The sequence below is a fragment of the Homalodisca vitripennis genome, unplaced genomic scaffold (genome assembly GCF_021130785.1).
Source record: "Homalodisca vitripennis isolate AUS2020 unplaced genomic scaffold, UT_GWSS_2.1 ScUCBcl_5893;HRSCAF=12845, whole genome shotgun sequence".
In the NCBI taxonomy this organism is placed as follows: domain Eukaryota; kingdom Metazoa; phylum Arthropoda; class Insecta; order Hemiptera; family Cicadellidae; genus Homalodisca; species Homalodisca vitripennis.
In genome coordinates, this window is record NW_025782028.1 from 46,410 (window position 1) to 59,734 (window position 13,325).

Genomic DNA, 13,325 nt, shown 5'->3' on the forward strand with positions numbered 1-13,325 from the left:
GCAGTTTTTTGTTTTATTAATTTCTAAGTTGGTAACGCACGAATAACAGCTGATCAACAATGGTATTCTGTACTGTTACGTTAGAACTGTGTATTAGTGGTGTTTTGCAAGCTACAGCAGGAGATCGGGTTCTGTGAATCGTGTTATTAAATGCAATTTTTCTGTGAGTTATAATTCGATTGTTTATTTAGCGAAAAAATGCCTTACTTATTTACATCAGAGGAATATGCTGATATGGTTTTTATTTTGGGTTACTGTAATGGTAATGCTAGAGCTGCTGTAGAAGAATATGAACTACGTTACCCTAATAGGAGGATTCCAGATACCAAAACAATTTCAGGAACTTTTCTTACTCTTCGGGAAACAGGATCACTACCAAGTACTAGAACCAATTATGAACGAGCTGTCCAACTTGATGATGATATTGTTATTAATGCTGTTCATCGCAGTCCAGGTGTAAGTACACGACGTATTTCTAGGCGGATAGGAGTTTCGCAGTCAACGGTGTGGAGGTCACTTAATCGAAACAAATTTTATCCGTTTCATAAACAAAAGGTTCAACATCTACAGCTAGGGAATGGTCCGCTTCGCTTGGAGTTTTGCAACTTTTTGAATATTAATAATCAACTCTACAAGCGTATTTTGTTTACGGATGAGGCACAATTCACTCGGGATGGTGTCAATAACTTGCACAATGAAACACTCAGGGGCAGAAGAAAATCCACATGAGGTAGTCGAACAGAACTTTCAACACCGATTTAGCGTCAATGTCTGGTGTGGCCTTTTGCACAATCGGCTGATTGGACCTTTCATATTACCTGGACGCCTAAATGCTGAGTTCTATTTGCATTTCCTTCAAGAAGAGTTGCCGCAGCTGTTAGAGAATGTTCCTTTACATCTCAGACAAAATTTGTACTTCCAGCATGACGGAGCACCTCCCCACTTTTCAAGTGCCGTTTCTGCTTACTTAAATCATCAATTTCCTGGACACTGGATTGGTCGTGGAGGGCCTCACCCTTGGCCACCAAGATCACCAGATCTATCTCCATTGGATTATTGCATCTGGGGATGGATGGAAGACATTGTATACAAGACAAAAGTGAATTCTCGTGATGAATTAATTGCCCGTATTATAGATTCGGGCTGTGCAGATACAGGGAAGTCCTGAAAAATTAAGAAACGCAACAAAAGCAATACACAAACGTGCTGCAAAATGTATTGATAATGATGGCCTCATTTTCGAACATCTATTATAAAAAGGTGCGTACGGTTGGCCCAACCTGATTAATTTTTGGTTAAAACTAGTAATGTATTATACTGAATAAAATCGATTTTTTGGTACTTATTTCTGTTTTATTTTAGACTTTGATTATATCAATTTTCTCAGAATTAAATTCTCTACAATTAATGTTGGTTGATTTTATGTATTTATTACCAATTTAACAAAGTTATTGAACATCAAACTTAAAAAAACAATGTTTCGTGCCCCAATTTTTTGCATTTAACCCTGAATCCCTAAAAAACTACTACAGGTACAGTTCTGAAACCTATTTTATTAGCTTTATCAGGTAAAAAATACATAAGAATCCACGATATTTCTGACTTAATTAACCTTTCCAAAAAGTTCAGTATGGCTTTATTTTACTCTTTACCCAGGAATTCAGGCGAAATCTTTCGCTAGCTGTAACTCGCTAACGAAGCGTTTTTCGGACCTATGTTTATATAACATTTTTTCATTATTTTTACTAGTACAATGTGCTGTAGAAGTGGGGGGAGAACTTCATGAATCACCCTGTATAATAACTTACAAGAAGGAATAACAGAAAATTAACAATATAACTAACATAACAATAACAATATTAATACATAACAAAATAAACTTATTTATAACTCAACTGTCATGGAACTTAATTTTATACATTCTAATAAATATTTAATATTTTATTGCAACCTTTCAATAAATAAGCATTAATAAACAAACAAGCCAAATTAACAATATAAGTAACATAACAATAACAAATAAACTTAAATATGTCAACAATCATAGAATTTAATTTAATAACATTATAATAAATATTTTTACATTTCACAGCAACTTTAAATAAATAAACATTAGTAACCAAACAAGCAATGGGCGTAGTTAAATAACAACAAAATTTAATAATGCATTGCAAACCATGGCTTTGATTGTCCTCTTCAGAATTGGCAAGGTACTGCCCCGGACAAACATTCAGAACATTTGAATATTTATTAAATATTTCTAACAATTTATAATTCAGTTGTTTTCTGGAAATTTCCCGTTTATAGAATGGCATAACCAGAGTATTTGTAACGGATGCTTGAGTATTTCTGAGAAAAACCTTCTTTTCAAACATTTCTCTATTTTTCATTGTAAACATTAATACAGAAAAAACATAGAGTTGCTGTAAATTTAAGATGCCTATTTCCATAAACATATGTGATACACTTTCATATCTAGTAATATTACATATATTCCTAAACAGCAAATCTCTGCATTAATTTGTAAGGGCATCAATATTGTAGTTCCACCCCAGCGTACAATACCATACCTCAGATATGACTGAATCCATACCATTTTATTGTCTGAATCAATCTCCCACACGAGGTGCAAATTGCCTTGACAACATTTTTGTCAATTGTGGGCAGAATAGGGTTAACTCTTGTAATATTTTTTCGTTTTCCCTTTTCTGATCATGATGGTGTAATGGCTGACCTTAATGTGCTAGATACTCAAGCTCTTTCTCCACCAAATGATAAAAATGGTTTTATTGGAAAAAACATGTACTTACAAATTGTCTTGCCTAAACAAGAAATATGCAACTTAATATCTAGTTTGAATGCTTATGACTGGGAACATTTAATTAATGAAATTAAGTTCACTGACGCTGAACAATCTTTTTGGTCCTTTTTTCAAATTCTTTTAAATAATATAAATTATTACTCAGTTATTAAGAAAAAATCATTTATAGCTAAAAAGCAATTTTAAATATAAAATGGTACACTAGTGAATTAAGGAATATGAAACAAAAGTTGTTATGTTTTGACTCTTTAATCAGAAGTTCTAGGGAGCCTTCGAATGAACTTCTCCAACTTTTTAACCACCTAAAAAAAGAATATAAATTATCTATTAAAAACGCCAAACTTAATCACAACACCAATTATATTAAAACCAGCAACAATAAAAATAAAGCTGCATGGGAAAATAATTAAAAGCAAGAGTAAAAATACACCCCATAGGCTTCAAACTGATATTACTTCAGAAGATTTTAGTAATTTTTTTATTGACTCGATAAAAAAAATTAAAGTGAAAACCGGTACAGTTATTAATAGTAGTTTAAAATTCATTAAAAGCTAATTGTATTAATTCATCATTTTTATCATTTAAATCAATCAAAGCCATCTGACACAATTGATGCAGCTAAAAGACTAAACAATTTAGATAGTAATAACATCTACAATATATCCAATAATCTGTTAAAGAGATTGATTTATACTTTTGTTGAGCCACTAACACTTTGCTTCAATATGTGTATGAGTCAGGGTATTTTTCCGGAGCAACTGAAGGTGTCCAGAATTTGTCCAGTCTTTAAAAAAGGTCCCTATAATGATCCAAGTAGCTACCGCCCAATTTCGGTCATCCCAGTCTTGTCTAAATTACTGGTCTATGACCAAATAAGTGACTATTTAGAAGAAAATAAAATTTTAAGTCCATCACAATTTGGTTTCAGAAGAGGTAAATCCACTATTGATGCCATTGACAAGCTAATACGAAATATACTGTCAACTTTTGAAAATAAGGCCTTTGCTCAGGCCACTTTATGTGACCTGAGTAAGGCCTTTGATTGTGTAGAACACAGTACTCTTTTAGCCAAATTAAAGCATTATGGAATTCATGGAAGTGCCCTTGATTTTATAAAATCATACCTCATCAATAGAACACAAAAAGTATACATCAAAGGAAGTTGGTCACAGGAAGTCAAAATAGAGTACGGTGTCCCTCAGGGATTTGTACTTGGACCCTTACTTTTTATCATATATATAAATGATATAACATTGGCTGTTGATGCTAATACGCTTCTCTACGCTGATGACACAACTTTTTTCAATAGTAGTAATAACCTGAATGAACTAAAGCAATTAACCGACACCACCACAATAAACAAGGCATCAATATGGTTTAAAGAAAACGGTTTTTTAATGAATGAAACTAAAACTCAAAACATTTTGTTTACTTTAAAATCAATTCCTGAAAATAGTTTTAATTTTAAATCAAGTAGTGTAATCAAAATTTTAGGAATTCATATTGATAATAATCTTTTATGGGGACCTCACATTGATTTTCTGTCTACTAAATTATCTAGAATTATTTTTTTATTGAGACGTCTTGCTGCATAAGTGAAAATTATGTTCGGACTGCATATTTTGGATACTTTCAGTCAATTTTGAGATACGGATTAATACTGTGGGGAAATAGTGCTAGAGTTCAGGAAATACTGGTGCTTCAAAAGATAGCTGTTAGAATTGTTGGTAAAGCTGAATATCTTGATCATTGTAAAACCTGTTTTCATTAACTTAACCAAGGAATACTTACAATAGTTAATTTATATTTGTTTGACTTATCTGTTTACATTTTAAATAATAAGGACTTAATAAACCATACACAAACACATAATTATAACACACGAAACAAAAATAACATTTTAATTGAATATTGTCGACTGAGCAAATCTTTGAATAGTCATGTTATAATTGGCTTGAAGGTGTATAACAAATTGAAACATTTGATAGAAAAATACCCTCTTAAAATTTATAAAAATAAACTTTATGAATGGCTATTAAAAAACCCTTTATATAATATTGATGAGTTTTTTTTCTATTAACAAAATAGACTTTTTAATGATTGTTTTAAGATAAACTCATAATATAACTAGTATAATTATCAACTAGACAATTAATGTCTTATATTGTTTTATATATAATATTTATGTATTATACTTATTAAATATTTTTATTATTATTATTATGACTCAAACCACGATATGTACAACATTTTAAGATACTCTGACTTTGTATATTTTTTTGTGAAATATAACAGATAATTTATTTTTCTTAGTTTGGTATTTAAGCTTTGAATGTTTAAATCCCATTTCAGTTTGCTATCAATTACTAAACCTAAAGTATTTAATGTTGGTTACGAACTCAATTGCATCACATTTACAGTAATAAACACAGCTATGCTTATGACATATCAACTTTAAAACATCTGTAGAAGCAAGTTTCCTATATGAAAAATTTACACATTTTTGTATTGTTTACATTAATCAATAACTTATTATTTGCTAACCAATGACTAATACTGTCTAAGTCCTTTTGTAATCGGAACTTTAACACATCAAAACTACATCCTGTACAAACAATAGCAGTATCATCAGCAAATGAGTAAATATTTGAATGTATCCTCAATTTTAGGAGATCATTAATATATACAACGAACATGAGATGACCAAGTACTCCTCCCTGCGCTATACCATATTTTAAATCACAATCATTACTCATAGTTTCCATTAATCCTTACAACCTGCCTTCTACTACATGAAAAAGAAGCCAACCATTTCAAGAGAATGCCCTTCAGACCATAGCCTTTAAATTTTTCAACCAAAATATATGGATCAACAAAATCAAATGCACGAGCCAAATCTAAATACACTCCAACAATAAACTGATTTTTTTCAATTCCTTTAGTAATTTCACTCACATGCTGATATATAGCTAGGTCAGTTCCCTTTCCAGGTATGAATCTAAATTGATTTTGAGAAAATAATTTATTGTTCATAAAATATTCCATGAGGTTGTTTTTTACATGGGTCTCTAATATTTTTGACAAACAGCTCAAGAGCGAAATTGGACGATAGTTCAAAATTTCTTGTTTGTCTCCTGCCTTATGCACAGGAATAACAACAGCAGTCTTAAGTTTAGCTGGAAAAGTACCTGCCTGCAATGACAAATTAAAAATATGATACAACAATGGTACAAAAATATCTATATTCTTTTTTATAGTAATAATATTTATGCTATTCAATACCACTTGAATTTTTATTTTTCATATTTCTAATAATATTACAAACATGTGCAGGTGTTATGTTAATTGAGCTGATTTCACAATTTACCATCCGGTAGCCTGGGGGGCACCATTACATCCTCACCAAAAGTTTCATGCTTCAAATAAGCAATGTATTCTGTGAAATATCTATTGAACTCATTAGCAATTAATTTGGGATTATCACATGCTTGAACTGTAGACCCATCAATCTTAATACAAGAGATATTTTCTGTTTTTTTCTTTATAATTCTCCTCACAACTTGCCAGTATTTCTTTGAGTCTTTACTTACTTTTTCAATTTCTCTAGAGTAGTACTCTAATTTTAACTGTCTTATATCCCTGGAAATCTCTCGAGACAAATCTCTGTAAATATTAAAAATTTCAAAATCCTGCCTATTTACCAACCACAACTTGTACAATCTATTTTTTCATTTATCTTTACAATTAACTCATTTGTTACCCATGGATTACGGCTTCTATTTTTACTTGTATACTTAACTAGTTTAGTTGCTTTATTTACACATTCATTATACAGATCATAAAAAATCAACAAAGCCCTATTTACATCCTGTGAGTTTAATAAATCTGACCAATCTGTAATTAATAATTGTCTACTTAATAACATCTCATCAACATATGTACCATACTGTGCTCTTAATTCACATTTTGGCTTTATATTGCAAACCACGTCAATCCCAAAATGGCTTGTACAGTTACAATGGACTACTTTACATTTAATCTCAATATTTTTAGAATTTCTCACAAGTGCATGATCAATACAAGTGCTACTATGAGTAGTTACCCTCGTAGGCTCATTAATATTACTTTTAAATCCAAACAATGATATTAAATTTTTATACAATATCGTATTTCTATCATATTCATTCAATAAATTATGATTTATATCCCCAACTATAAGTGAAGGATCATACTTAATTACCTAATACAATTTCCAATTTCTTTAAAAAAATCCAAAAATGTATTCTATAATCCTCTATAAATCCCATAGATTGACATTTGTATAGTGGTGCCACCCAGACACACAGACAGAACTTGACCGGCCTGGGCTGTTATCAGTGGTAGCTGCTGATAAGTGTACTGCAAGTTCTGGTCCACATACGCAATCACTCCACCTGAGCTGTCAGTTATCCTGGGCTGTAGTATCATGTCATAACCTGACAACTGAAACTTGTTTGTCTCTTCAGGAAAGGTCCAAACTTCACTTAAAATAATAATCTTATATTTCATGCTGCAACTATCAATGAATATCTGCAAGTCATCAAAATGTTTTCTTACACTCTGAATGTTCACATAAAAAATGCTCAAATTATCATTTTTATCCATTAACATTTACTTATCCGAACAAAGTCCAATGTCAATACAAGTCAAATTGTGCACATTACACATTTCCACTTTTTTTTAATTTTTCAATATCCTGGCTGGATGAAATACGAACAGCAGGCTGCCCTTGACTTTTTCTTACAAATACTTTGCAGTTGCTAACCCAAACATATTCACACTTCTTATCCAACTTGAGTTTTTTAGCTTCAAACAGCAAATTTTTTTGTGTATGCTTTTAGGTGGTTATTTACATAAACTCTTGTTAACGGAAACCCTTCAACAAAATGTGATGTGTTTAAACCAGCCTTTTTTGCCTTATTCAGAATGGCTTCCTTCTTTTGTCGATTGCTAAATCTAATTACAATTGGTCTAATAGCAGATTCCTTTTTTTGTCGGGATTCTATGAGCCGCCTGCACATCCATATTTAAAACAATCGGCTCATCCACAGCAATAGACAGTTTATTTACAATGTTCATTACATTTTCACCCTTAACTTCGGGCATTCCATCTATCTGGATGTTTTCCAACTTGCTGTATTGTTCAAAATTCTCACATTGTGTTTTAAGGAACGATATTTGTTTTTCCAGAGCAACATTCTTTACCTTCAAATTTTCATTTTCATGAACTACATCTTTAACTGCCATCACAAGCTCATTTGACTTTTTTAATCATTTCATCATATTTTTCTGAACAAAAATCAATTAATTTTTGCATTTCTAAAATTTTTGTATCTATTTGTTTGCTCATTTTTTCTACATGAACTGAAAGGCTTTTTTGCACTATCTTGTCAATAACATTTTCAAGTTTAGAAAACTGAGAATCAGACAAAATTGATTTAGATTTCTCAACTTCATCCTGCTCATCTCTACATAAAATACATATATAAGTTTTCCTTCTAGTACCCATTTGCTTATATGTATTTTCAGCAATTTTAGCACAATTAAAATTCAACTTACATTTTCTTACTGACGTGCAGGACACAAAATTGTTATCCATAATTTTCTTCAGAACAAGAAGCACACTTTACACTCATGATAGAATTCAGTAAGAAACTCAAATGCAAAACGATAATGGAACACTACAGGAGATAGATGTTTCACTCATTGACTGCCAGCCACTCACATTCTAAACACATGACTCATTAGTCGTATTTACTTTAGTGTTCACTCAAGCGTTGTTTGAAGAAATGTGTGCACTTATAGCAAATTTAATTCTAAAGGTTTGTTCTGTGAGTGTTGTGTTACTTTACCAAGTGACTGTGCCTTTTTTAATTATGTTCTTAGTCCTTGACGTGAATATAAAAATTAAACATTGAATATGGCAAGTAAACAAACTGAATCTTTGTATATTTTACAACAAAAAGTGTTAAAAAGACTGGATAAAGGAGAAAGTACTACTAAATTATCAGTCGAATATAGTGTCAGAAAAGCAACAATTAGCCACGGAAAAAAAAAGAATCGTGTTAAAATTGAGCAGTTTTGTTAAAAAAACTCTTGAAAAAAACGGCAAAAAAACTATAGGGTCTTCATGTGAAAAAACTTGATGAGGATTCTTGTGGTTCACTCAATAGAGACAGAAAGGAATGTCTATTTCTGGTCCTTTGGTAAAAGAAAAGGCACTTCAACTAAACAACATTATGGATGGTGATCCTTTATTTACACGGTTTTTTGGATCATTGGAAGAAAACACATGGAATTAGACAACTAACTATTGCTGGTGAGAAGCATTCAGCTGACAATGAAGCAGCTGCCAATTATCTAAAGGAATTATTTATTCTCAAAATTGTTGCCATAACAAGTTTATAACGTGGAGGAAACCAAAATTAATTTTAAGGTTGTGCCTACCAAAAGTCTTGCTTCTCAAGAAGAGAAAATCTGCCCCAGGATTTAAAATAAACAAACAACGTCTGTCTTAGCTTTCACCAGTGCCTCAGCAACAAACAAACTTCCACTTATGGCAAATCAGTGAAACCATGAGGGTTCAAAAACATTAACATTAATGTACTTCCTGTGTGTTTATAAGAATCAAAGAAAAGCTTGGAGGGAATGCAACTTGTTCAAGGAATGGTTTGATCACCAATTTATCCCTAAAGTGACTGCATTCAGTAGAGAAAATGGATTGCCTAATCGTGCTCTGCTGTTTATAGACAATGTACCGTCCCACCCAGAAGAAATTAAACTTGTTTGTGAGGACATCAGATTAATTTTTCTGCCACTAAATGTTATTTCAATTCTTCAGCCTATGAACAATGGTATGTTGCAGGTTGATAAAGCAAAAAATACAGAAAAATGCTGCTTTTTATCTTACTTGAAGGAGATGAAAATAAACTGAACTAAAGATGAACTGACAATCCTTCAAAAACTTAAAGATATTACATTAAAAATGTGATTTACTGTGTAGCTGAAGCGTAGAATAACACCAACAAATATGCAATACAAAAATCATAAAAGAATCTCTGGCCCTAATTTGTTTAAAACAACTTTTACACCAGTAAATGGCTGTGAAAAAGCAGAAGAAAGCTGTGTAGAGGAATGGTTTTGCTGTGGACGACAGTGGCAAACACACAGTGGGAAGGAGTATGGAGATGAAGACATCATAGCAATGGCGCAGGGCTCATCATCTCGGATCGACTCAGAGGAAAGCGAGAAGGTTAACGCTCAAACTGAAACTCGTATCACACTTAGTTGCAACTAATGCTCTTGACCTCGCCTTACACTATGTCGAACAACACACTTTCATTGACACCAAATGATGTATAAACACCTATCTATATAAACAATTTGCACAAAGAATTAACCAAGAAGATAAAAAAGTTACAAATTAGATAGGAAATTAGAAAACGGACAAATTTGTTTGAAAGAACTAAATATTACAAATCATTTTACAAAACTCGTCAATTTTATAAAAAGGTTTTTTTAAGTAATCAATTATAAAATTTAATACAGAAAACATATTTTATACAACTATTAATTAAATGACATAACGTGTTGTAAATTTTCAGTGACACAATATAATGACTATTGGATGATTTGCTTAGTCTGCAAAAATCTAGTGTAGTAAGTCCTTTGTAGTAATGTTGGTTGTTACTATGGCATTGTATGTTTTCCCTAAGCATCTCTAAACCTTTTCCCCATTTTTTATGCTGTAACTTTCTCTTGTATGTATGTTCATTAAAACAATATTTGGTTTACCATTTAAAGTAATCTGTTCTTAAATTTTGTTTTATACAAATTATTAATCTACGACAATGAACAAGGTCAAAGAAAGAAATAAAAATACAATATGAATATATAAATAAGTTAAATAAATAACAACTCAAATTTAAATAGGTGAAACAGTTTGATAAATTAGTGACAGTTTAAATATAATATGCAGGTGCTAGTCAGGTGCAATATAAAACTAAATTCAATAGTGTCTGCTAGTAGCAGACTGTCTAATAACTAAGCAGTTTACGGGTTCTCGCAGGGTTAGTGGCTGTGAAGAATAACCAGTTGCCTGTCTTTTGTTGCTCTCTTATCAGCAAGCCCGATAAACACAGAGAAACTGCTCAGTAATTCTTGATGCGAATTGTTGGCATTAAGAATTCAAAGAGTGCATGCGCAATAATTGTTGTGAATTTAAAAACCGGCCAGGTAAGTCTCTACAAGTCGGAATTTCAAGAACTGTTATCAGTAAATACAGTTCATAATTCCTCAGTAACATTTATCTTACCCGAGTCAAAGAACTTGTGACCACTGTAACATTACACACACTTATTGAAAAACTTACATAGTTTGACAGCATTTCTTTTCACTCCTTTTCCCAAGCTAGTAGTTTGTGCCAAGAGGATAAATTAATACAGCAGTTGGTGCCAAGGGGATAAATTAATACAAAAGGCAACAGAACTTGAAGATGCTATTTGTTGACATGCCAATAGATCTTAATTGCTTAGTCAGATAATTGGAGCTCAGGAATGGAGTTCTGTATTTCTATTTTCTCCTTTTATATTTATTGAAATTCTGGAGTAAAACTGTTGAATATCATTACTGTCTTTTTAGACTATTTTGTACTCCTTAAACAATTTATAAGCCTTTAACAACTCTATGCATGCAAGAAAAACACTTCAAAAATCAATGCACTAGTAACATTTACTGCTTTTGCAGGGACATGAAAACTATGTTGATAAACGTTTATGTAATTTAAAAACTGTAAAAAATTTGGAATGGTTCAGATGTTGTGCAAAACATTTGTTTTCATATATTTTACTTTAATTTGCATAGCCAAAGATTTTCATATAGTAGTCAGGAAATATATCTGTATACAAAAATTAATTAAAATGTAAATTCAATCTAGTGTACTTATTGGTGACAATTTTGGGATGATTTGTGAATTATAGGTAACTGACACTATTAGTAGGATGTGTAACTATGTTAACTATTTAAGATCACAAAATATTGTGTCACAATGCAAAATTCAAATTGTTTTATATTTGCAGAACATATCTGGTATCCGGCTGGTGGACACATTCTTAAAGAGAACCTATGAGTACGATGAACTCGCACAAGTATTCGTAACACAGAAGGATACAGACTTCCTGCAACGTCCAGTTGAAGTGCAACAGACATCTGCAGAGCTTCATTTTAACTTCAACAGAAGTTGCTGCATAATACATACATTCCAAATATTGTTGTTATCCTTTAATAAAGTGTTAATTATTATACTTTTAATTTAATTATTAATTTCAATTTATGTACATATTAGTTATGATCGATTAAAATAATTTTGATGTTACATTTTATTATTTTTCATGCTTATATTTTTATACCTAACATAAAAAATGTATGTCTTTCGATCCACACCATATTACATTGCTTACATGATTAACTTCTTAAGATATTTATGTCTTGCTGTGGAGAGCCATCTTTAGTCAACAAATATATTACTGGAATTATCAATAATCAACAGTTGTCTGTATAGACGAGTTAAAGGGGTAGAGCTTTGTGATTGGCTCACGACATCCACAGCAAGGCCGAAATATTTAAAGAAGTTAATTATGTATGCAATGTTCCAACACAATGTGAACTGAAAGATGTTAGTTGTGACACTGGCCTTGTAAGCCCAAGAAGTCATATTGTTCATTGGAGAGGGCTTTAAGTATCAGTTAAGACTTTGTTTATTGTACTAAAATATTTTTAAATTGACAAAAGACAGGAGTTAAATTTTTAAAAAGACAGGAGTTCAAAATGTTGTAAAACAAAAAACCTCGTCAAACTTATTTTTGGTACCATTTCTGAACCATCTAATATAAAGTCAAACTTTAAACACAAAAGTTCAGTTTTTAAGTGAACTTGGCAGCTTTAATGAAAGTCTTGAAGTTTTACAAGTTTGAAATATCCTAAATTTGAACTATTTAATGTTCTGAAAAGTAACAATTGTAACATATATTTCAAAAGAGTACTTGTTTTTGGTAACCTTGGAAAAAATTTGGATTTGTTAAAATTTTGAACGAGGTACCACTAAGAAAAACATTGAAACCGAACAAGATTGACATTTTGGACCACTCTTTATACGCCTACTCCCCTAAAAGTGCCATTTGGGGTAATTTTGAGTGTTAAAAATTATTTTCCCGAATTCTTTGGTGTCAAAATATGGGGGTTTTCATTAATAATATAAGGTAGGTTTCTCGGTTCAGCCGCTATACATCGTGGATTGGTGGTCAGCCTCACCCTGTATGTATGCACATATATACATGCGACATAAATCTGAAAAATAAAAACTGAAACAGCTGGAAAACAGAGAATTCATTACCAACGGACTATGACAAAAACACAGAGAGAGTCAACATTACAAAATGACAATGACATAACTATCCGCATTAATATA

The 13,325-nt window shown here is 31.5% G+C and overlaps 1 protein-coding gene across 1 annotated transcript in view; it reads left to right on the forward strand.

The window, feature by feature from the left end:
• LOC124373574 (trafficking protein particle complex subunit 13-like) overlaps nt 1-12,233 on the forward strand; it is a 49,473-nt gene extending 37,240 nt beyond the window's left edge. The window contains 1 exon segment of the mRNA XM_046831937.1: nt 11,938-12,233. Coding sequence (XP_046687893.1) covers nt 11,938-12,174 — 237 coding nt within the window. The 3' untranslated portion in view covers nt 12,175-12,233.
• The last annotated feature ends 1,092 nt before the right edge of the window (nt 12,234-13,325 follow it).